The sequence below is a fragment of the Nilaparvata lugens genome, chromosome 5 (assembly GCF_014356525.2).
Source record: "Nilaparvata lugens isolate BPH chromosome 5, ASM1435652v1, whole genome shotgun sequence".
NCBI classification, from domain to species: Eukaryota; Metazoa; Arthropoda; class Insecta; order Hemiptera; family Delphacidae; genus Nilaparvata; species Nilaparvata lugens.
In genome coordinates, this window is record NC_052508.1 from 65,033,720 (window position 1) to 65,061,525 (window position 27,806).

Below are 27,806 nucleotides of genomic sequence, written 5' to 3' on the forward strand. Positions count from 1 at the left end.
TTATGAAATGAAATGAAATTCAATGATTGGGAAAGGAACAACAGGTTTAAAGTCCAAAACTGTTACTTTCCCAAATTTTGATAGAAATTGTCCAAAAATAGGTTATGTTTATTACTTTAATATTCATTAGGAATGGGAATTAATCTTCAGGGCAATAGCTTTCTACTTTACATTTTGTTTTCAAATAAGTCAATAATTAAAGCATAAATTACTTCAAGTTTTAAAATGTTTCAACATTTTTGAGAGAAACATTTCAAGTTCAAGAAAGTCATTGCCTCGCTACATTGAATACTTCATCCAATATCATTTTCTTAAAATAATCATAGGCCTATATGTAATTGAAGACTTGATGTGTTTCACAAAGAATCAAATCCATAATTTGACTGTATTTTCATCGATCTGTTTCAACTGAATAATTTATGTCAAGACTCCTGTGGCCGACTGCTTTAATCAATCCAGATGATCATACCAATCAATCATAATATATTGAACATTCAAAGACAAAAATGTACCATTTTATTATTATAATAACATCAACAGGAAAACATAAACTGTGGACGTGTTGTGTTCCAAAATATGCATGATTTGACTGTTCTACATTGATATTATGGAATATCAATTCAATATGGCTGACTACTACTGAGCATTCTTGATCTCTGTTATCAGTTTTCTATCATCCATTTCCAACAAAAATTCACAAAGATTTTCCTATCGAGAAGCAAGAAGCATTGACATTACAGTATTGCTGCGGTACTCGAACATCTTTTGGAGCCCAAAGTAGCTTTTCTCACACGCACACATTCGCTCTCTCTTTCTCGTTTACTATCTCTTTTACTTACACCCACTCATTACCCCCACTCACTCACTCTCTCAATCTGTATAATATCTCTGTTTGTGATCAAAAATGGGCTGTGTCTGTTGGTCCTTCTTCAATAATTTCAATCAATTGTGTTTTGTGTATCATTGAATAAATGAATGAAGATATAAATTGAAGGAGTGAATCATTGTTGAACAGTTTGTCACTCGGCACAATGGGAAATGTGCATTGCAGTGCATCCAGCTGTGCTGTACGTTCACTACCCTTCACTAGCTGGAAACGGTCATGTGGAAAGTGCACTGTCATCTCTGCAAGAAATACCGTTGCAATGAACTGATAGATATCTCTGCCATAAAAAGGACAACGGATATCACAATAGGGTGCCACATCGAGATGACAGATTAATAATAAACTGTAGTACTTTATTACTCGCACATTAGAAATCTAGGTCTTGTTCGGGTTCCCCATCAGAATAACGAGACTTTCTATGATGTTGTGAAGGTGGTGTTGCGGTAAATATCTGTATGAATACGACTTCTCATTGTCAAACCACTGGTTCATTGGATCAAAATGAGACACTAGTTTCGGTTGTTAGACCATTATCAATCTCTGAGTCCTAACTCCGCCCAATAAAGATTTTTTAAATTTAATTTCAATATCTAATAAATTGAAGATTATCCGTTATATGAATTTATTATAGATAATGTAGATAATATAAAACTATAAATATGAATAATATATTCTTATATTATAATATATATATATATATATAATATATATATATATATATATATATATATAATATATTATATGAATTTATTATAGATTTATTTATATTGAGATTGACCATTATAGATCTCGGAGTCCTAAATCCGCCTAATAAAGAATTTTCTCATTTCATTTCAATCTCTAACAAACTGGAGATCTCAATCCCCAGTCTATCAATATCTTCTTCTTTAGCGCAATCGTTTGATTGTTTGGCAGCCTTCCATCCAAATCTGTCCATTGCTACTCTCTTCCATTGTTCATAGCTCATAGCACCCAGATCCTTCGTCATTTGTCCCAGTTACTGTAGCCGGGGCTTTCCACGACCCTTTTGTCCATCAACTGTACCTTCCAGAATACTTAACGTGAATGTGTTATCAATATCTATTAAACTCATTATCAATCTCTAGAAAAACTTGTACTAATCGTTTTCAATCGAGAAGATCAAGTCAGTTTTTGACCTCGAGAATAACGATGATATTTATTAAACATCATTATACGATACAGTTTGTAATAGAAGAATAGAAACTCTATTAATATTATACGATATTGCGTTCAATCATTGTACTGTCTTGTATTGCTAGTATATTGAATTGAAAAAAATCTTTATTCATAAAACATGTAAAAATACATATGAGTAGTGTCACAGAATACTAATGAATATAGCCTAAAAATACTTTTATACTGTTTTATATTACTTCTGGAGGGTATTGTAATGGCACATTATATCTCTCTTTAGCTGACTGCATTACTTCAGAAGTGCTTCTGCGGAATTATAACGTTTTATAGAGTAATAAAAAAAACTATAATTATTCTTTACAGTTGTGTTGTGAGTGATGTTGTGGTACTTTTCCATAATGAAAACACAAATTTGAAATAAAAAGTGGTTGACAATTTCAAATTTGTGTTTTCATTAACTATAATTCTTGTGTAACTTACATCAGTGATCATTTATAGTTTCATATTCCAAGCAGCTTACTGTGGGTGGGAAGAGAAAACTCTGAGTGCCGGTCGCACAAAAGCCGGTTAAATTTTAATCGTGATTAATTCCACGAGAAACCAATCAGAGAAGTCGTCTTATAAAAAAGGTCTTCTCTGATTGGTTCTCTTGAAATTGATCACGATTAAAATTTAACCGGCTTTTGTGCAAATGGCCTGATTGTTGAAAATGAGCCTATTCTACTTAACCCCATTCTACTAAATTGAGAAACATCTCCGCACTTGAATCAAACGTAGAGAAAAAATCTCTGTTGTAAACTTGTAGCTCTAACTAACGTGGTTGGGATAATTAATTTCAAGTAAAGTACGAACACTCTTGTTCATGATGAAATGTGAGTGCACGACCTGTTATGCAATAAATTGTTTCTATGAATTATCTTGGAATCAGGATTAAATTGGCATTAAATGCTGTTAGCAAATAATAATAGTTGTAGTTATCTTCAAGATCCGGACAATCGTGATTTGTCTTGTTGAAGCAAGAGTTCTGTGACAGGACGGCTAGAGAGGTGGTAGAAGTGAGAGAATGTCGTTGAGAGAAGGAAGAGAGAGAGAGAGATTCATTTTCAGATAGAGAGAGATAGATTGAGAGAGAGAGAGTAAAGAAGGACAGCAACTAGACCGGTAAAGTTCAGGTACTGTACAGCATGTCGCAACGTTACAACTACTAAGATAAGGTAGCGTTGTCGACAAGAAAGCAAGACAGACTGTACAGAACGGACAAAGAAACAGAAATATCAGTTGAACGGTAACCGTACAGTCACTAGCTTTCATCCAGAGTACAGTTGATGAGGAAGAGGATAGAAAGACAGGAAACACTTTGTCAGCTCCCAAAGACGAGGAGGACAACAAAAAGAAAATAGAAAAAATGAAAGACTCTTGACAAAGAGGTTCTCACTTATCATTACGTATTCTACGTTCAAACGAAACAGCTTATCCAGAAAGGTTAATTGTTGCTCGACGATTTATCGGGCGTAGAACTCTGTTCCCGAAAGTCCCTCGGACCAAAGCTCTCCAGTAAAACAGAAACTATAGTATATCATTGGGGAACCGAGAAAGACAGTTACTGAATAGTAAGTGAAGATATAAATCAATGACAGTAAGTCACTCTAGGACTCTAGACTTAATATAGCCACAGAAAGCCAGTTCATAGGCGCCCAAACAATGAATATACGAGTATATACAACGAATGAATATACGAGTATAAACAACGAATATACTCGTACTACACATTAGGTATGAAAAGACTACTATATCTGTTTTACCTTCATGGTGTGCATTTTTACTTGTACATAAATATTCTATTGAGAATGATTGAGCATGAATTGAATTGTTGAAAAAATTCAATTCTATTCTTCCTATTGGGCCGTTACCGTCGGTTCCGGCTGCCTAAAAAGCAGTCGTTAGATCATGTCAGAGACCCTGAAATTGATCAGTTGCGACTGAAAACTCTGACACCAGACCTGAGCCAGCCAGGTCACTCAATATTATTTTCCATCCGATTGGGCAGCACGAGCTTACAATGATGCATTTTTAATTGGAAAAAATCCCTCATTAGAGATTTTTACTGTTTTAGCATTTTCTGCGCTTTATAGAGAGAAACGTTGACCCCGAACTTCCTTATTTCGTCGTTTCATGATTTCTAACCAAATGATTCATTTCATACATTATGAGTCACACACGAGTTCTCATAACTCTTCTTTTAATGCCAATCAAACCATGCGTTCAGCCAGCCATTCTAATTTTCTCTCCACCAAGCGTGCGAAATTTTCAAATAATCTGTTCCCAGTTCAATGAGAATTTCATAGTCGATTTCACTGGATTAAAGCCTGGCCACTTTCTTCGTTTATAATGAAGCTCATCGATAACAGTCTGCTGCACTAATAGAACCTAGTGAAACCCACATAAAACCTAAAACAAAGCCTCTGGTGAATAAAACGACCACAGTAGCTGGTTAAATGCTTCTTCTTTGTTTATTTTTGTTTCTTCTGGATGTTTGCTTCTTTGTTTACTTTCACCAGTCGAGTGCCGATCCGTGAAACGTGTCTGGTTTCAAGTCATGTTTTAGAATCATTTATGATTTCAAGGTTATTTGACGATTTTAGCACAACTTGAATCCTTTAAACGATATGCCATTGTTCAGGTATTTTTAAGTTACTACTCCAGGTATTCCATAGCTTCTACTTCAGATATTCCACTGTTTTTCATTTATTTATTTATCAATACAATTACAAATCATATAACTATGAAAGACTGGGATGGAGCAACAGGCTTAGCCCAAAACTGCTCTTCTCCCAAATATTTTGAAACCGTAACATTTCCAAAAGATATGGGTTACATTCCACTTCCTACAATTTTTAAGCTCAATCTTCTGTCCAGAAACTTAGAACTGAAAATTCTGAATTTAGACCGATGGAATACTTAATTAGAATTCAATATTGAACTTACCAATCACTGAAAACTTGAGAAAAGAAGAGCTTGTGGAAAACAACTAGTTGGGATGCTGTACTTTCTTTTTATGAAAATGCTTACAAATTTACAGACATTTATTCATTAGAGTTTTTGTAACAAAATCGACAATGTGATTATGGGATAATATTCGCATAAAAAATCACTGCTCCATGCTGAAAAGTCTATATTATAAATATTTTCATATACCTTATGATTTAAATATAAAGAAAATGAAAATCTTAGTACACTTTTTTTTAAATATTTTATCACAACATGTTTCGGTCATTTATGCCATTTTCAAGCTCAAAATGAAAATGACATAAATGACCGAAACATGTTGTGATAAAATATTTTAAAAAAAGGGTACTGGGATTTTTATTTTCTTCATATTTATATTACAAGTAGCCCTATACAGGAAAGAGACCTTATGATTTACCTTGATATATTGATATACCCAAGGAAATTAGAATTTATTCTAGGTACATTTGATATACCTTATGATTTGAAATTAAATGTTAGATCTCACTGTGAAGACAAATTCTTGGGTGAGGTAATAATAATATTCATTTATTGAATAATAGAAACGACGGGATAGTTGCTCTGCATAGCAAGAATGAAACCTTCGAAAAAGTTACACTTCAACAACAGAAAACCCAGAAGTACCTACCAAAGAACTGAGCAACCAATGATCAGCTTTAGGAGAGTTGAACTCAGGCACACTTTACATTCGAACGGACAAGAGAAAGTCTAAATATTTATGATAGAGTTTGCATAAAACCAGTTCATGTTTTTTGCAATAAATTACAATTATCTGATAAGAAATTGAACTTTCTATTGATAAATACAAGTTTTTTATACGATTTATGACGAGAGTCTTGCCATTTTGCGCTCTGATTTCAATTTCTTATTTCTTGAATCAGCTAGAGTCACTGTAGACTGTGAATAAATTCAATGCCCCCCATCCACCAATGCTTTTGAATGAATCTCGGAGTTTCAACTATAGAGAATCAACCAATGCTTTGGAATAGATACCAGAGTTAAATATTATGGAATGATATTGTATGTATCAATGTATAAATAAGTAAAAAGTAAAAGTAAATTTGTAAGGCTTTTGTTGGTGGGAAGTCCCTTGCGGGAAGGTCCCACCGCCTGAATATGTAATTTAAGCCGTTAATGGGCCTTACGACTGTCATACTTCAGCCGGGACCGACAATTTAACGTGCCCATCCGATAACAAAGTTATCTGGTTAAAAAACTTTTGGTAATTTAGTAACCCTCTGGAGAGGGTAAAAATGTATAAATAAATAAATAAACATAGAGTTTGAAGTGGATCTCAGTTTAGGAACGTTTGACTAAATCCACGTCCTCCACCTCCCTCCTTCCCTTTTCTTCCCTCTCCACTTCCTTCTCATACACCTCAGAGGATTGACTGAGAATCCTCAACTCATACAAGATCTCATCTGTAATGAAAAGTCAAATTACACTTTTAACATTTATCTGGATCTTGTTCACTCACAGTTCAAAATGACTTGGAAGTTAGAAACATGTTGTTTGGAAATAAAATTGAATGTGAAATTATTTATGTTTATATAATTATATACATTTTTATATATTTCTATATACATATCAAATTAATATTTATTTTTATATACACTTTAGTAACTCTGAACAAGAAGTGAACACCTTATCCTACTTCTGTCCTTTGTGTATTTAATGTACTACAGTCATGTATATTCAAGACTTCGAAAACAATCTAGTTTGTGAAATTTGTGGTCTCGATTTTGAGTAATTTTCAGTCAATTTTGTTTACAAGCCCTGCTATATTGATAACTCGAGAAAGTTTGTTGAATTTCGAATAATTTACAGAGGTACACCGTAGAAGTAGCTACACAGATGAACCACAGAAGCTAAACCGTACATTCATTCCGAATAAATAATACTTGCCAGTAACCAAAATTGAGAAGTTGTTGACTTTTCAAGTGAAAGCTTCACTGTCAGATTCTTATTTGCGGAGAATCGCTTATGTACAAAGTTTGAAGCCGAAAGTGAAAATTTCTCTTGTTAATTGGCTAAAGTGTCAGTTGAAGCTTTAAAGACGCTCCAAGTGCCTCAAAATTAGCGTTATACTGAGTAATACTGAAATATGTAAACTCAAGATACACGTAATAAACTGCGTAAACTATGAGGGAGCTAAGATAATAATTGTTGTGTATTCAGTTGTGTTTATGGAGGATTATAACAGTGATCATTGTTTTAAAACTTTCTCAAGTAAAAGTTGAGAATGGGATTTCATTCTTGCTAAAGGGGTAAAGTAATTCGCATTACAGCATATGGAAAATTCTAGAACACTTATTTCGACTGAATTTTAGTGGCACCTAGGATAAACATCTTCTTCTCACAAAGGATTTGGCTATAACATTTTCCGACTCACATCTAACCAATTATTCAAATAATCATAAAAAATTTCATTATTGTCACCGCTTGCGTGGTCTGCCAACATCTCTTTTGCCTACTGGCTGATATTAGGAAGGAATTGAATAACTGCAGCATAAATTAAAGAGTTACGGAGAATCGGCATCAATGGAGTGAGCCTGTTCAAAGCATTTCAGCTGAGAGAATACTCTTGAAAGTCGGATAAAGATTGAAAAGAAAATAAATTCCTAGATGAAACCCCATCCCCTTGGATGAACTTATTCCTATTACCAGTTATTTTTATATAGTGGTAATCTAACTTTAAGTGGAGATCTTACTAGGATCAGGAAGGTGAAGTGTAGCCTATCTCTTCATTCCTAGATAAAATTAAGAGTGAAAACAGATCATAGAAACAAATACGGTTTTTTTTGCAAATCTGATAACAGATGCATTGCCAATTTTATACTATATACTAGCCGTCAGGCTCGCTTCGCTCGCCATATCCGTCTAGCCAGGACCCCCGACTGGATCGTCCAAGAATGAGATCAGCGGGCTCGCTTCGCTCGCCTGCATGTAGACCTCAGCGGAACCTCTGGACCGAATATGAACGTATCATGTCAATTTGATCTCGAAAAACACCTGTTACTATATCGGCGTATCTTTGGCGAACAAAATTCTTCCACCTCAGCTAAACCTATGTACTGAATTTTTTTAAACACATTTCCTTCAATTATTGGAAAAGGTGAGGAAACGCAGAAAATCTGAGAAAACGCTAATTTTGGCTAACTGAATAAATTGGTATTTAGGAGGTCCTGGATAAATGCATTTCAATCTTCAACTTGGTGCCAACCTAACAAAGTCAACTCAACTTAATGCCAACCTGACAAAATTTTTAATTTAGTTACCAGAACAACTGTTTCGAAGAGGTACTCTCTCTAGATTATAGTTCTATATTAACATATGGTATGGCCTTTTTTCAATTATAATTAAGACAATAAGAAGAATATACATGCTAAAAGAACTTTAAACCCTTAAAAACCACCCTTAGAGTAAAAATATCGCCAAAAGATTTCTTAGTGCGCCTCTAAAGGGCCAACTAAACATACCTACCAAATTTGAACGTTTTTGGTCCGGTAGATTTTTAGTTCTGCGAGTGAGTGAGTCAGTCAGTGAGTGAGTGCCATTTCGCTTTTATATATATAGATATGCAGGAAGAAAATCTGATACCAATAAATATTCATGCAGGAACCTTTTCCAGCAATGATTGGAGTTCGGAGATATTTTATGACCGAGCAGGTACCCTTGCCTGCAAGATTCACCACAATTTTCAGGTCACTGCACAACAATAAGGCTAAGAAACGGTACAGGAAATTCAGTCATTCTCAACTTCTAACAAAGGAGTTCAATTCTCTTCGAATATTCTCACTCGTAAACTGAAAATAGTTGAATTCATGAATCATTTTACTTTTGAATAAGCAGTTCGCAATGGAAACAAACAATGAAGAGAAATATTTTACAATGACACTCATCATTTAGAAGAATACTACCTGCTCAGAGCCTGTTCAGGAACGTGCTAAGACTTGATTAAGCGTATTTTCATCAATGAATTCTTAAATAGAAAAATTAATTAATAGACGAATAAGTTTCATTGACTACGGTATTTAAATGCCATGAATCAATAATGGATTTCAATATTTTTTATGTTTCAATAACGATCTTATCATTTTCCATAAATTCAAAATAGGCATCGTCTTCCCGAAATTACTGTTGAAATCAATTTGATATCCAAAACTATGATGTTTACTACTTTTTCAGTAAAAGCTCGCATACAGCCCTTGCGGGTTTCAACGGAATATTTGACAAAATTGCCATAATTAGTAATAAGACGAGTCTCCTGAATTCAATTATTTGATTGAATGAAAAAGACTAAGAAATTGTCAAAAAACCACTGATTTATTGATAAATAGAAAGACCGGCTTCGGTTATTACACCATTGTCAATCTCTGATAAACTCTTATTTATCAGAGATTGACAATGGTGTAATAACCGAAACCGGTCTTTCTATTTATCAATAAATCAGTGGTTTTTTTGACAATTTCTTAGTCTTTTTCATTCAATATGAATAATTACCACAATATCAACTTCTCAACTACACAAAAAGTCAATTATTTGAGATATTTATTTCGAATGATGGTTTCGGAAAAGAGAAAATTTCCAAATGCTTCATCATAGATGAACATGATTCAATCTTGATTGGAGGATAATAAAAGTTCCTCAAATAACAGTGAGAACAAATTGCACTTCTAAATGGAGGGCAAATGCAAAATACAATTGGATTTTCGAGCTGTAAACTTCAAGTTAGTGGAGAGTCGAGTCATCATTCAAATTATAATGAGTAGACATTAATTACACGTCATTTGAACAGTTGTTTACAACGCGTTCTCACAAATATTCATTAGTTTCTGCTTGTTGGACGTATTAGCTGGCGGAAAGTGTTGAGTAGAAGAAGATAGCAGATAGTAGATAGTAGAAGTGGCAAAATCCAAAACAGATGAAAATTTCAACTTTTGAAGGTCACATTAATCATAGACATTCCGTGCCTGGTGCATCCTTGTACCAGCTATTATGTCACTGAAAACAAGAAACTCTCCCACTGTACTCTATAATTATTGGAGTTAGTCTATTTGGATTGCATTATATCCTTCTACAAAACTTGTGTAAACACTTAAAACAGTCTTGTTCATAGATTTGGAATTTCAGTTGACTTTTTAAAAGACTGCTCAAAGAGGAAAATCAGATGAAAAATTGTAATGGAAAGCTTTGTAATCAACAAAAAGCCCATCACTTCCAGCTTTCTCCTGTATATAGGAAGCAGTGCAGGTATTGCAAATGTAGTTCACTCACTATATTATGTAGGAAGTATATAGTAGGCAGTGACAAGTATTACTGGATACTGGCACTCACCTCTTATCTCTGTAAAAAATATACTCGTTACACCGGTAGCTTAATGAGTTGAAAAAACTTATGTTATTCAGATCAATTAAATGAGAAAGTACTGCAACTTTATTGAAAAAATAAAAGGTTACCAAGTTGGTATTCAACAGATGAGGAAAAATAGGGTCTAAGAAAGAACTTTTCATCTCTTTTTTGAATTTGCTTTATTCAAAACCATTATTTGATTTCATAACCAATAAAGATTGAATAAGTTGATTTGGTTTGAAACAACACTGATATCTCAAATCGGAGCTTAGATTAAACTCAAAGCCTTTAGAGCCTATTTCACCTAGTTTCTTCCTTTGGCCTTCTTGATCCATTTATTTCAAAATCACTCTTGTTTTATCGATTCTTGTGTTTCTAACATTTAGTAAATCATATAATCTATCATATAATGGAGGAAATAATTGGCTTATACACGTACGGGATAGGAAATCGACGATAACGCATCATCACGTCTGAACTACTGGACTGATTAACTTGGAATTTTGCGTATAGATTCTTAATTTATCGAGGATGGTTACAGGCCTATTTTGAATTTTACACGATTCCATTAGGTCAAGTTTTCAGTTTGTCAAGTTTTTAATAAGATCCTCGCGGAGCACGTGTTACCTGCTAGTAACAAATTCAGTGGAGAGGATAGTAACATAATATTTTTTATTTATATTTTTTACAAAGAAGCACTGATTGGGAGAGAAAAACTAAGGATACTCCTTGTACTATTTCTCTCCCAAATTTGGATAGGTAACATTTTAAAAGTCCAAAATAAGGTTATGATTTCACTTTACTAAAATTTAGTCCATTTTCACTCAAAAACAACCAAAACTAAGATTTTTGAATTTTTTAAATATAGCAGAGCATACTTTACTTTTTATATATTTTTGCGAAATCTGAAAATTCATTACAACCTCAAAACCATTATTTACAGACAAATTCTTCATGTTTGTAGACATCAATAATCTCTCGAATAGTAGTTTCATTCTCCACATTCACATTCTAATAACTTTTTTTGTAACTCTTGAGGAAAGTTTTTTTTATTCTGTAAAGAATAATTACACATCATTCTAAGTTGAAAGAAGGCGTTCCGACTGTTAAAATACAGTCATCGGAGATTGTTTATTTTATTCATTATTTATTGTACAAAACACTATAGAACTGAGTTTTTAGAGTTTAAAGAACAAGAGTTGAAGTGGTGAAGTGGAACTTTACTTGAACAGGTTGATACTAATATACTGTAATACTGAAGTGAAAGAGAATGGCATAACCTCTAATTCAAGGCTATTTCTATCCTTCCATCCAACAATATCTCTTTCCTTTCCACACGATTCAAGCGGAAACAAACTACGGAGATTTATAGATATGAATATTTATCACATTTCAGAATTTGCCATTGTTAGCTCAGCTTCTGGTTCTCATCTTGTCTTAATTGAAAGGAAAGCCCAACCTTGATTATCTCTCAACACGAAGCATCATATTTATTTGATAGCTTCCTTCATTAGTAATTCAGCATCTTATTTTTATTCTATTGTACATTCGAGTGAGTCGAGTCTCGTCGGAACCATCTGAAAATGTACATGATTCCATATTAATGAACAGGTTATGAAGGTAAAATTTTCCATAATCAGGTAAAGAAGGCTAACATGATCATTTTATCTTCCTCACAGCAATAAAGTTACGGGAGTAGTTTCATTTTTAAATAATATTCATGCTGAAACTCAGAAACAGTGGATGACACAAATTTGTTGATATCGATTCTGACATTTGATTAAACTTCGTTCCATCAATAGAAAAAATCCTGTTGAAAAAGTTTAATTCTCCTCATTTATTATACAATATGATTGTGGTCGTATCATAACAATAGAAAGTAACTCTGTCACGAGTCACGACAGATAACATGATTTCAGTGAAATCTATTGCGAATTCAATTATTAAATTTAGTGATCATGCCTACTTCATTATTTGAACTCTTGAGTTCTTCTCCTCATCATCCTCATTGTGTTTAACCTCCCTCTTCGTCAATACCCTCTTCTCCTCCTCCTCCACCTCTTCCTTCTCCACCTGCTCCTCCTCCTACTTCAACACCTCCTCCACCTCTTCTCCCTCCTCCTCTTGCTCTTCTCTCTCTTTTTCAACGTTGGAAAAATGTGAAATTGAAAATTTTATTGAAATATTTTTCCTAGCTCCTTTACTTCTTTACAGTACTTCCGCAGAAATATCAACCTTTAGCGGTATATAATATTAGCATACTTTCAGTTGATTCCCTTAATTCAAAGTTTTTGTTCAAGCACAAAATAATATATTCGGCATCTTCATACCAATGCTTTTCCGAAGAATTTAATTGTTCCTCTTCAAATTTTCAATTTGATTATTTTATGTCTTTGTCTTTGCTACACAACCATCAACCGGTTAACCCTTTGTTATTATTTGTAAAGCTTTTTTCAAATACAGTAGTATAATTTCAAGTCTTCACTGCTGTCATACTAAACGATGAGTCTTCCAAGTTGAATCTTGACTATCACAACACTGTTGTAATGTCAGTTGATTGTCGGTTAGAATTATTAAATTTGTTGTTTGTAGTGACGACGACAGTGTTGTCAATGCAATGAAAGTGAAAGCTTCTCTACATCGATGAATGCGTCTCATCATAACAACATAAACTACATCACATAAGATTTAATTACTCAGCAACACAGCATATCCGAAGAATTTTCAGTTGGGTTTTTTTACTAGATCCTGGTTGAGTAGGCTACCCACTTGAGAATAATATTTGATAGTTTTCAAGTTTTCTCAATTCTAAATTCCTAGTTTATATTATATTATGGACTCAAAATTGGACAAAAATCATGAAGAGTAAACATAACCTATTCTTGGACAATTTCTATCTAAATTTGGGAAAGGAACAGTTTTGGGCTTTAAGCCTGTTGTTCCTTTCCCAATCATTCATAGTTGAGAATTATATTGGATGTAACAATGTATAAATAAATAAATAATAGCCTACAAATCTGAAGGAAAATAGAGGAAAATTAATTCGATTCCTTAATACCTTATTGGAATAATTCCATACCAATGTGAATACAATTCAATGATAAAGAATATGATAATATTAAAACATTGACAAAACATAATCATGCTAATATTAAAACATTGACAAAACTAAAACACATGATTGTGCACTATTTCCGAAACCACTTTGAATTATTCAGTAATATCATAGAGAAACGATAGCATATAAGTAAATATCCCTTGGTATAGGGCGTTTATGTCGCAACTTTTACTGTTATCCCAAGCCGATAGTTCACATAGTTCTTTCCTATGCAGCTGTGTGACGCTGGTAGTCTCTCAAATTGTGCCGTTCATACACTATCACTCCAACAAAACAGTGAAAATTGACAATAATCGACAGTAATCGGCTTGAGATAACAGTAAAAGTTGCGACATTAAATTCCCTATACCATGGGATATCTACTTACGTTATTGTTTCTCTATGGTAATATTTCCTCATGAAACCATCCGCTGGCAGACCTGTGATTGTGGCCAAAAAGGATAATTATTTCGATGGCTGGATACTACAAACTTAATTGTATTTGCAAGCTTTATATCATTACATCCTTCAAGGTTAATCATGGCCTCGCTTTAGGCTCCGACAGCCAAGAAGCAGTTCAAGGTTGATTCTAGAATAATCCCAAAGAAGTGAACTACATTACAACCGAATGCAGCAGAAGATACAATAATAATTATTTGTATCTTATTAATTATTAGTCATTCATCATCCAATAAACTCTACAGCAATACTATAATCTGTAATCAATTACTCCGAAGATGTTTTGTATCTTGTAATTATTATATTATTGTCCATGACAGACTGGTATTGACAGCCTGCATTTAGTTGTTCATTGATAAATGTTGAATTATTGTTTAGAGATAAATGTCAAACTATTAGAATCTCATCACGGATTTGCTCATCTTTTGATTGTTTGTGAATGATTGGCAAATTTATTTATCACCCAATAAACTCTACAGCAATTCTATAATCCGCAATCGATTACGCCGAAGATGTTTTGAAGGCTGATTGTAGAATTTTGTGTTGTAAATTATCTACTCTCAAGGGCAAATTGGATATGCTCATGCTCAGATGGAGAAAAAATCAAAAATGATTTTTGGACATGACACTCAACAATCTTATCCAAATTTTGAAATTCTTAGGGTACGAACAGAGTGGTCAGGTTGATATTATCATAGAGAAACAATAGCGTAAGTAATTAGATATCCCATGGTATAGGGAATTTATGTCGCAGCTTTTACTATTATCTCAAGCCGATTACTGTCGATTATTGTCAATTTTTACTGTTTTGTTGGGGTGAGAGTGTATGAACGGCACAATTTGAGAGACTACAAGCGTCACACAGCTGCATGGGAAAGAACTACGTGAACTATCGGCTTGGGATAACAGTAAAGGTTGCGACATAAACGCCCTATACCATGGGATATCTACTTATGCTATCGTTTCTCTATGATACGATTTCTCGTATTATGAAGATTTGAGCTCGCTAGGGTTCTTCTAGTTCTGTATCAACGACTCCAAATATGTTTTTCCCCCATAATGATTCCATCATTGACCAGCTATTTAGTGGCATATATCTTCACCGCGACTTAGACCCGGTTGCACAAAAGCCGGTTAATTTTTAACCGTGATTAATTTCACGCGAACCAATCAGAGAAGCCGTCTTATCAAAAAGGGCTTCTCTGATTGATTCTCCTTGAATTAATCAGGATTTGAATTTAACAGTATTTGGTGCAACCGGCACTAAGTACCTGATTGAATTATTGCAATAGTTCAACAGCTGAGACACAATTATGTTTCAGTCCCACACTCATTCACTCGCTTACTCACTTCCATTAAAGACAGACGACGAAATGACCAGCTGTTTCTCCAAAGATGAATAATTATTATCCTTTTTTGTACTTCAGCGAGTTTTTCCAGGGATGAGACCTAGTGCAATCGAATTTTAATATCATAAAACTACTATGTTCCAAATTTCGTGACAATCGTTAGAGCCGTTTTCGAGATATGTTGGATATACATGAATACAAAAATAAATAAATAAATACAGAAATTGCTCGCTTAATATAATAGGATGTTCCCGTAACTCCCGTTATGTGCGCATCACCGCCAGTAAAAAAAAAACAATATAATCATTATCTATTTTCTACAGATTTAGCAGTTTGTCTCTCTTCATTTCGTTTTGCTATATACATTCTACCTTGATTTATTGTTGGACGTTGGAACTCGGTTGGAAATGAATTCATACACTTTGTCCTATCCAAGACACCCAAATTCACGTCTCAATCTACCCTTGCTACTTCGAGAAAATGAATCAAGTAGGGAGTAGCGAAATGATGGCATGTCGAAAAGCCATTCAAAGTGAGCCTGTTCACACACTAAACGTGTTCAATTCTTTCTTATTAATAATCCACTTCCCGCTGTATAAGATGCATCTTTGCTTAATCTCCATCTCTATCAGGAGAAAAAGAAAGCTGTAGGTCTAGGTCCAGCTTAATCTTGATTATAAGTCAAGAAACAGTCTCTCATGTGATGATTAATCAGGGGATCTGAGTTAAAGAACAAAAGAGGCTCCTTGAACAATCGGCCTTAATTCTATAGTATTATTGAATCTTGTTGTAATTAAGTTGACGTTTCAATTTCCAGCCAGTATGCATTGTTGTGTAGTTGGCATCACGCATAGACCCAAATCCGTATATCGGTTCAAGGTGAAAACTAGCACTGACAAGGCTAAAACAACACAACATACGAAAGCCCACTCTTGCTGCTAAGTAATTATCAAGCTACTCTGTGCTTGCTGCACTAGGATCGACCTGTTCACCACAACTGATCAAATTGTGATCATTGCTAAGCTTACTCCACTCGTCTCGACCTGTTCCACCATAACGAAAGTCAGTCCACACTCCTTGTCGCTGTTTTAATTATAGCACCACCAATATACACTATAACAACAAAACAATTTTCTTTGTTCCTGAACAAGAAATCAGCTCTGTTCTGATTTTTAGGGAAAAATTTGTTAATAATGTTGAGACTGCTATCATGAAAAGGGATGGGAAATATGTGTCTCAATATAGTTAGGTCCACGTTTGGCAGTGTTTGATATTGCTATCCTTGTCTATCATCCAACAAAGCGGATAGCGCTATCTCTTTCTCGCTTTGATCTGTTGCAATAGTTAACTAACAAAATATTTCATCTTAGTTATGAAGATTCGTAATGAAATTATAACAATATATAAATAGTAAAAACAATTTTCTTTGTTCCTGAACAAGAAATCTCTGTTTTGATTTTTAGGGAAAAATTTGTTCATAATGTTGAGACTGCTATCATGAAAAGGGAAGGGAAATATGTGTCTCAATATAGTGAGGTCCACGTTATAATGGCAGTGTTTGATATTGCTATCTTTGTCTATCATTCAACAAAGCGGATAGCGCTATCTCTTTCTCGCTTTGCTCTGTTGCCAGATGGCCTTTCAACAATGTAGAATTAATAAAATAACAAAATATTTCATCTTAGTTATGAAAATTCGTAATGAAATTATTGAAAAGTATAATTTCTTGCTTAATAAAATATAATTGATTATTTTAAACGATAATGAACCGTTAATATTACATCAATAAACCTGTATCAGCTACCGTATATAGAAGGCAATGACAAGACAGACTATCGGTAACGATTTCTCCTATTTTTCTCCACTGCCTTTATAAAGTGGAGCTCACTATAGTTTCTTTCTTTATCTAAATAGTAAATTGTAGTATTAACCGAATATTTGCTTTCTTTCACAAATATATGATTTCTCAGGAAGATTATCACCATCTAAAGTGTCCTTCCCCCACTCTTCTATTCCCCATTGTTTCCCACTAGCATCCATTCAACTAGAGTAATTACTTTGAATAGTCTTTTAAAAAAGTCAGCTGAATTTCCAAATCTATGTGCCGGTTGCACAAAAGCCAGTTAAATTTTAACCGTAATTAATTCCACGAAAACCAATCAGAGGAGCCATCTTTTCGAAAAGGCCTTCTCCGATTGGTTCTTGTGAAATCAATCACGGTTAAAATTAAACCGGCTTTTGTGCAACCGGGCCTATGAGCAAGAAGACTCTTTTGAATGTTTACACAAGTTTTGGAGAGGGAAATATGCAGTGCAAATGGACCAACTCCAATAATTATAACTTTACATAATTTCCATTTCTATAAGTTCATTGAAAATTAATTTAATTCATTGAAATTAATTGAATATTCTTCCACCGTCTAAATTTTTCTCTTCTCAGTGAGGATTAAGTGTAAGAGAGGGCCGGCTGCGCCCTAACTTCACCCTCCTAGGTTTTAAATAAAGGCAGCTAATCAATCAATCAATCAGTGTGCCATTACAGCTTTGAGGTAGCCTCAGTAATAGTGAAACACAATTTTACTCATTATATTACCTATTTCGGACTATGTGTAACCTTATCCAAATTTGGGAGAGGAATAGCACTCATTTTTCCTCTCCCTATCATTTTGATGATGCACTTATTGTATCAATGAATAGAGAATAAATAATTCAGGACTACTTTCTTGTACATATAAAATAGAATAATTATAGTACCTTTGAGATTAATGAAATAATAGAATGAAAATACAAATGTTATACAAATAAAGCTAGAGACAGGAGAAGATGGGCAAAAATTATTGACAGACTCTGAATTGAAAAGTGAAAAACTTTATAATTTAAATAATTGTGAAATTGTATTTGTTGCCAACCACATATATACCTCATAATAGAGGCTTTTATTCTTTCAAGAATGTGAATAAAGCTATTATTATACAACTAAAAATTAGTATTTTTATTATACTATTTTATTAATTTCAAAGGGTACTATAATTTCTATTTTATGAATAAAGAATAAAGAATATAATATGCACTTGAGTTTATAGGTAACATTGATACAACATTTTGTGACTGCTCTCTCTGATAGTGAACATTGTTGTGTTGACAGGCATACAGGCGAGAGAGAGGCACCGCCGTTCAGGTAGCCAGGATCGCCGGTCTAACTGTGATAGCGGTCAGCGTTATCATCAGCTTCTCGATGTTGGCTTCCGCCTACATAACAGCCACTATGTCCTGCACTCCAGGTCAACAGACGATCATCTCGCAAGAGCACCTGCCATTGGCCCAGGCACAGCGTCAGACGCAAGAGCAGCAGAAACAGGTGAGCGCTTTCCTTATTTGGCATAGTAGTCCACCATAGACAGTGAATAGCATAGAGAGGTGCATAGAGAGGTACATGACTCAACCTGTCATGTTGAGTAAAGAGCATAGAGAACCAAGGATCATAGAGTGTAAACAGCATAGATCTCAGCATAGAGAGTTACTAATCATAGAGAGTAAAGAGGATAGAAAGCTAGCAACCATAGAGTGTAAAAGAGCTTGAAGAGCAAGGAGGATCAGGGGTGCCCATAGCATGTTTTGATGTCACAAGTTGCGACATGAGGCTGAATTTTGGGGGGGATTTTTGGAAAAAACTAGGGAAAATGGGGGGATTTTTCAATATACAGTTTTTAAGTACCTAAATGGATACCAAATTTTGAAAATTTTTTGGGGGGGGGGGAGTTTTGCGACATGAACCTTTGGGGGGATGGGCACCCCTGAGGAGGATATAGATGGTGATAGAGAGCTACCAACCATAGAGAATAAAAATTATAGAAAAACTACCAACTATAGAGAGTAAAGCAAAGACCTTAAAGAGATATACACCCACAATGCCTATGCCTTCTCAATGATAGCTCTTACTTGAAATTGAAGGTCGCCATTGGGGTATTTTAGCACGAGATATTTTATATATATATATATATATATATATATATATATATATATATATTTGTAATATTATAGATTACAAAGGCATTGGTATGTAATAATCTTATAGGTTGCCCCCTCAATGGCCGATTTCAATTCCAAGTACGACACTAGCGCTGCTTGTGAGTCTATGCATCTTTAAGGTCTTTGGAGTAAAGAGGATAGAGAGCTACCAACCATAGAGAGTAGGGAGCATAGAGAGCTACCAACCATAGAGAGTAATGAGGATAGACAGCTAGCAACCATAGAGTGTAAAGAGAATAAAGAGCAAGGAGGATATAGATAATGATAGAGAGCTACCAACCATAGAGAGTAAAAAATTATAGAGAACTACCAACTATAGAGAGTAAAGAGGATAGAGAGCTATCGTGAGATCCACGTTATAATGGCAGTATTTAATTTACATTGGTGTTGTTATCCCTTTCTATCTCTCGACAATGCAGGTAGCACTATCCTTCTCTAGCTCCGCAACTCTGCCAAATCAATGTAGAACTATAATTTAATTAATCAACAGAATATGTAATCTCAATTATGAAAATATTTTAATAATTATAGATAAATATAATTTCTCGACGAATAGAAAGTAATTGTTGATTTTTAATAAGAATGAACAGTTAAAATTACATCACATATACTGGTATCAGTTGCTATTCTCTATGGCAAGGCAAAGAAGTTGGTAATTTTAACAGCAAAGCTGCTCTCCTATCTTTCTCCATTGCGATTATAACGTGGCTCTCACTGTACCAACCATAGATAGTAAAGAGCATAGAGAGCTGACAACCATAGAGAGTAAACAGCATAGAGAGCTATTAACCATAGAGAGTAAAGAGTATAGAGTGCTACCAAAAAACTACAGACCTACTGGGGTCCACTGTGGTGTGCCGTAATGCCCGTTCAAGCCCAATTGGCCCAATCAACCTGGTCTTATCTAACTCGCATTGTCCATTCTGCAACTGCAAAACACTGAGCTGTTTTTTCTCCCATAGTACACAATACTGGCGAATCATAGGCGGTATAGTTCACTCTTGACGAATTACGGTAGTAAAGCGATGGATAAGGCGATTCAATTGAATTGTTTACAAGAAAAAAGTGAAGAATCAGGCCACACCGTATAATTTCATTGACGGAGAATACTGTGCAATCATGATCGATAAATTCCAAATTATTGATAACATGAGTTACCAAATATGAGTTGAAAAAGTGGGTTGTGAATTAATACTATAGTGAGGTCCACGTTATAACGGCAGTGGAGAAAGATAGAAGAACAATGTTGCCGATTCTCTATCTTGTTAATGCCTTCTATAGATGGTAGCTGATACAGGTTTATTGATGTAATATTAACTGTTCATACTCGTTTAAAATAATCAATTATATTTTATTAAGCAAGAGACTATATTTTTCAATAGTTTTGTAAGGAATTTTCATAATTAAGATGAAAAACTTTGTTGATTAATTATCCATTCTTCATTGTTGGAAGACGATCTGGCAACAGAGCAAAGCAAGAATGAGATAGTGCTATCCGCTTTGTTGAATTGTAGACAAGAATAGCAACACCATTGCTAATCAAACCACTGACATTATAACGGAGACCTCACTATAGTCTCAATTGATTGGCTTTTTATCACCAAAGATAAAATTTTATCCACTTACCTAGATAACTGCCATTATAACGTGGACCTCACTACAGAAGCCTAATTTTAAGAAGTTAGAAAACGTAAAATTATACATGTAACGCATTATGAACCCTACCCTACACCATCATAACAGGGTTCTATCATGTACTATCGTCAACCGCACGAAAATAGTATGATGAGAACATACAACGTTGCCAAAAAAAATTGATCATTGTTGTCCACAGCTGATCATAAATGGGAATTCATTTCTATAATACACTAGACGAATTGGCAACGTCTAATGGGTGCAAGGGGGTTGAGGAAGCTCAGCTCTTCCAATTTCTATAGGACTATTTCCGTGCGATTGGTTTTAGTCATGATTGGTGAATTGAAATTTTAGCTATCAGTTCAATTACTAGCGTTTGACAATGTAATCAAATTTTATTAAATCTCAATTCGAAATAAGGAAATCAATGCTGATTATATCGAAAAGTAGCCTATATCACAAAAAAACAATAGCATAAAAGTAGATATCCCATGGTATAGGGCGTTTATGTCGCAACTTTTACTGTTATCTCAGTTTACTGTGTGATACAGGAAGCCTCTCATATTGTGCCGTTCACACACTCTCACCCCAACAAAACAGTAAAATTCGACAACAATCAACAGTAATCGGCTTGAGATAACAGTAAAAGTTGCAACATAAACGCCCTATACCATGGAATATCTACTTATATAGGCTACTTTTCGATAAAATCAGCATTGATTTGCTAAATGTAACAATGTTTCGAAAAATACAGCCGACATGAAAATACTAGTAGGTAGTCTAGTATTCCTACATTAAAGGGAGAAGGAAGAAAAATATCAGTAGAGAAAAATAAAAGAAGAAGGAGATCGGACCAGTGAAGGAGGAATAGTGTTAGGAGATCGTAGGAGGAGAAACGAGAAGTGAAGCTTCTAAATTTGAAAATCTACTATGTGAACATATTAAAGGACTGAAAATTTTGGGAAGTGATAACTACAAGACTCAACCTATTTCGGACCATGTGTAACCATGTGTAACCCTATCTAAATTTGGGAGAGAAATATCACAAGGTTAACTTATTTTTTCTCTCCCTATCATTCTGAAGATGTACTTATTGTATGAATGAATGGAGAATGAAAGAATGAAAGTAGAATAATAAAGAAGTAGAATGGAGGAAGGAAACCGAAGAAAGAAGAAAACCAAGAACAAAAATCCATTTGTGGGGGTGAGGATGATGTTGGCTCATCTTACCACAACATTTATAAGGTGTCCACTATTGAACTCATCTGAAATAACAAACATCTAGTTCTCAGCGTAGTGGTTTATTTACTTTCGATCCAGTGATTTCTCTGATCGTCACGCTTCTAAAAACGATGTTTCCCGATTAACGATTTATTACTGCAAGGAATATCGATGAAGAACAGCTACATCTGAAAGTCTCGTACCGTGAAAGGTGGAAATGGCGTTTTTCTGCGGTCAGACTTCGACCATCTCAGTGTCATCTGGCAGCTCAGGTTGGATGGGAAGCATCGATATCATTCTATAAGGGAATGCTGCCGGTTTTAAGTGATTCTCACTACAGAAAATAAATGTAGTGAACAGTTTGCGTTTCGATTCAGACGCAAAACCGTCGATCACCGGAGCCTGCAATCACCAGACACCTGAATTGATTCACAGCCGAGCTAAGTCACTTGATTGGAACAAATCAAACTCATCCTGCCACTTCCTGAACACAATAATTCGTCTCCTATCGAGTTATGAGATAGAATTGTAAAATTTGTAGCTCATTTCAATTTTCCTTACAAAATTTGGCATCAATTTGGATGTCTCTGAATGACATAGCAATAAAACCATGGGATGGAGAAATCAAATTTAGTGATGTTTAGACATAATATACTCAAGTGAGTTGATGAAAAAATATGAAAGATGAATTCATTACTTCACTTTTATACTTTCTAGATCATGCAATCTTCCAATCTTTAATCTTCCATGCAATCTTCTGATCTTTCTTGGACCATGCAATGTTTTAATCTGATTACTGAATTTATCACTAGTTGCTTCTCATTGAGTGAAAATGTAAATTATGTAAACATGAATATGGATACAGATTGATTTTGATCATTTTTACGAGTCTAAAATGTGCACACACACATCGATTTTTGTTTGTACGATATGTTGCAGTCCTTATGAATTCTATCAGATTGAACGGAACTTGACAAACATATCATCTGTTTGAAATCATCTGTTTAATAGAATTTATAAGGACGGCAAAAAACGTACGAACAAAAATCGATTTGTGTGTTTAAGCCCTTATAATAAGTCTTATATTTATAAGAATTTATAAGGACGGCAAAAAACGTACGGCAAAAATCGATTTGTGTGCTTAAGCCCTTATAATAAGTCTTATATTTATAATAAGTCTTACAAGTGTCAAAGTCAATAAATCCTTTTAATTTTGTACTTGTTTGCAATTTATTATAAGAAAAAACACTCGTAGGTAGAGATATGTAGGCTAGAAAGGGTGAATAATTGGAATGAACAGTATAGCTATGATCTATTCCATAATATTCTAATTCAATCTAGAACCAATTAATCTATTTGCTTGAGAATTTCGTGAAAAAGTCTCATAACTCTTCCAACATAGATAGTTAACTATCTGATTTCATTCCCCAACTAGATTAATGATAATTGCTTTTCTTTTTCATTTTGTGATAAATAGAACACAATAAGATATCCATAAAAAGTCGGCATCTCATGCCACTAAACTTTCAATAGTGAACTCAACAAAGTCCTTGGTCTGTCTATGGTTTGCAGGCAGATAAAATAGAGTTCAGATGCTAGTATGAGAACTCGGCGTTCAGATGCTAGAATTGTATGTGAACTCAGCTGCCTTTCCATTCACGTTCACAAGGACAACCCAGTCAGACTCGCCCATACAGTTTAGCGTTAGAATACCTAATTTGCATTGCATGACAAAGAAATTGGACTTCAATGACTGTTGGGTTTCCTTATTTGTGATTGGTGTTCACGTTCAATTTAGTATACTCACGACGTGTTAGAAACTAGAGAATCGGTTTAATAGCATAACAAACTTCTCCTATAATTAGCATTTGAGAGTATCGCTGTTTTCTAATTGTGTTCTTAGGATGTAACCACAGTACAATGTTAATTTCACTTCAATTTTTTCAGTCATTGCAACAATTAGAAATTAATTGATTTCTTAATCTTTCGAAATGATTAAATTTGATTTTTGGAACCATAACTCCTATTTATAATTAGCATTTGAGAATATTGTAATTCTTTCATTGTGTTCGTAGGTTGTACCCACAATTCTTACTGTTTCAACTTCTTATGTCAACTTCTGATCCTTCTGTCAACTCTTCATCAGTTATTTATAAAGATGAGTTGAAGAAGAAGTATGAAGGAGTTGATTCTTTATTGAATTAAATTTTGAGTTCCATAAACTTTGTTTAGTTTACTTACTTATTAGATACTTTCAAGAAAAACAAAACATTGACGTGAGTAAAAATGTTGGACATTTGAAGAAAATTTTAGAGATAATCTCTCAACATTAAATTACAAAAAATTCACATCTCAATATTCTTTATTTATTTATTTATAAGGTTAGCAAAAAATACAAGAATCGGAAAAGAAAAAACAGGCTATTGCCTAAAACTTCTTCAATTTCCTAATTTAGTTTTAAATTGTCCAAATATTATAGGTTATGTCCATTCAAATTTCTACACCAAATCACAATCTAAAATATAAATTAGAATAAAACAATTTTAAATTAGGATGGATTAATAATAAAAGTTTCTTAAAAACATGAAAGAAACTATAAATTCACAAAATAAAGAATAAAAACACTTAAATTTTGAGCTCGAAAATATCACATTCACCATAGCTATATAACAGCTGTAGTCTCAACATTATTTGTCTAATTTCTGTCAGAAGAAGAATAAAACTATATTTGGCGTTCATTACTTCAAGCTACTTCTCAACGCAAGACTCTTGAAATCAGTAGCTGAATGATCAATCAAATATAGAATAATAAAATACTTTTCGAATTTTCTTTTTCTCTATGATCAAACCCACATTAGGCATTGGATTCTCGAAAATATTGAAGGTACATTTCGAATTCCCAAATCGGCTCTATCCCAACCAGTAGTATCAACATCTGTTTTTCCACTCAGTTCGATTCAAGTGGATGAATGTTTTGACATTTCCATGCATTCATTAATAATGTGAGTTACAGTGTCTGTTAATTAGCTGCTACATCATGTTACTGCTATTATCCTGTGCAGAAAGACAGATACGCTCTGTTTCTATTACAACTGGTTTGGTATGATGTTACACAGTTACACAACAGATATAATTGAGAAAAAACTATGCAGGGCTAGTCTGCATTAATTGGACGCACTTCCGTATTATATGGTCTCGGACCATTGCATTTGCTCAGACCAGTACAGAGGAAAAGTTTACATAATAGACACGGTTTACGGCATAGCCTTCGACTTTTTAGTTTTATGTAGGCCTATATAGAAATGAAGAACAATATATAGAAAATATATAGAACAATATATAGAATATATATTGAGAAAGACTGAAATCATGCCCACAATAATATAAGTCTAAGTTATGCTGTGAAAAATGATGTCTGCATTAGAGGGTGTTGAATGTGAACCTGTCGATAATTATTATTGATAATCATTGATCAATATCAGAACAATATATAGAATATATATTGAGAAAGACTGAAACCATGCCCACAATAATATAAGTCTAAGTTATGATGTGAAAAATGATGTCTGCATTAGAGGGTGTTGAATGTGAACCTGTCGATAATTATTATTGGTAATTATTGATCAATATCATTTAGGCGGGATGCACACCGGAGAAACGAGTTTCGTGAAAAAAGTTTCAGGTTTCAGGTTATTACTTCTCGACATGCTATTCTTCTGCACCTATGTTTTTAATCAATAATTATTGGTATTTCCTTTTTGCAATTAGCATGTAATTTCAATAGATTTATCATTATTTTCATGTAGGAAATGATTATTTGATATCATCATGAAACGAAAGTTGCTCGCAATCGACTGATAAGATTAAGCAGGGAACGTTTATTTTGTATGCATGCGCGAGTGAAACGGATTGCATGAAACAAGTTTCATGAAAGAGGGCTTCACGAAATGCGTTTCTCCGGTGTGCATCCCGCCTAAGTTTTCACATGCTGGTGAAATGTTCTTTAAATACCGTATTAGTATTCACGATCAGCAATGCAATGTTAGTTATACTGTTTATAATGTGAGACAGTGAGTGCTCATTTCACAGTTCATGAACTGAAACTGGAATCTTGAAGATTATGACATAATTTTCTATAGGACATAATGTAATATATCTATATGACAAAATAATATATAGGACACAATTTCCACAGATTGTAATGCATCAAAAGAACCTATTCGAATCAGTTTCATTCTTAGCAGGCAAGATTGTTTATTACTTCTCTACATGCTATTCTTCTGCACCTATGTTTCTAATCAATAATTGCGATTTCCTTTTCGCAGTTAGCATGAAATTTCAATAGATTTATCATTATTGCTTTGTAGGAAATGATTATTTGATATCATTATGATTTGAGAGGGAAAAGGAGGTGATGATGAAATGATGAAGGCTATTAAATTATGATTGTATTGATATTGAATATTTTTTGAAAACGATCCAGAGTGATAATTCATCATGTTTTAAAAGTTTATATAGGCCTGGAAACGTTTGGAAATGTGACATGAATATTGATTGACATAATAATTATATAGAGTGAGCTAACATGAGCATACATGACGCGTTGAATGTATTTTCCCTTCCATTTTAATGAGAACTGGGTAATGTGAGAAGTGAGTAAAAATAATTATTAAAGCAACCACTTTTAATAATGTAGATTGAATTCATTACCCTTTTGATGTTGGTGATTTTTATTTCCAATATGGTAAATGTTCATGTTTATTATTTCATATCATGTTACAGACTATATTTTATGGAAATGAAACAATACATTCGTTTGATTTGATCTCTTCCAAATAAACTCTGAATAATGAAATAAAAACACACATTTATCGTCAAATTCTACAGTTTTATTTGGTACAGGACCATGGTTTCGTGACCTTACAGGTCACATTTTCAAGCTGACTAAAGGGCCCCATACACTAGGGAACTTGGATCGGTCAACTTGGTTCGGGGAACCAAGTTAGTGTATGATTTGTCCACCACACACTGTAGTGGGGAGAGCGAACAACCGTTCGTTACTTCAGTGTCTTTTGAGGTCTAGAGATGAGTGTGTCAAAGTTTGCAGCTGCTGTGGGAAAAGAATAGATAGAATATATCGCCCTGGCGGACGAACCGAACAAATTTTTTAGTCCAGATTGAAGACCAAGTTCGTCACGAATTTTGGTTCGCGGTTCGCTAATTTTCCACATACACTGGGGAACTTGGTCCACAATTTGTTTGCCGATCCAAGTTCCCTAGTTATTGTTATTGTTATTGTTATTTCATCGTATAAAACCGCATATGATGAGCAAAGCTCAAACGGTGTACGACATGTCAAAATATATCAATTATATGGTTTCCCTAGTGTATGAGGCCCTTTATATACATAATATGTGAATTATAAATATATACTTATATACATGTATATGTGTGTGTTTTTATTTCATTATGGAACGGTTCTACATCGACAGTAAAATTCTGAAATACATTGAAATTCTGAATCCTCTAAGATCCCATTACATCCTTGGATAGTGTAAGATAGTGCTTAATTATTGATAAGAAGCAATCCTATCGTT

General features: G+C 34.0%; 1 protein-coding gene across 2 annotated transcripts in view; it reads left to right on the forward strand.

The window, feature by feature from the left end:
* Window positions 1-27,806, forward strand: part of LOC111046273 (SWI/SNF chromatin-remodeling complex subunit SNF5) — a 62,215-nt gene that overhangs the window by 6,602 nt on the left and 27,807 nt on the right. For both annotated transcript variants that reach the window (XM_022331784.2, XM_022331783.2), the window contains exon 2: window positions 18,470-18,682. In XM_022331784.2, the coding sequence (XP_022187476.2) occupies window positions 18,470-18,682 (213 nt within the window). The remainder of the gene's footprint in view (window positions 1-18,469; window positions 18,683-27,806) is intronic.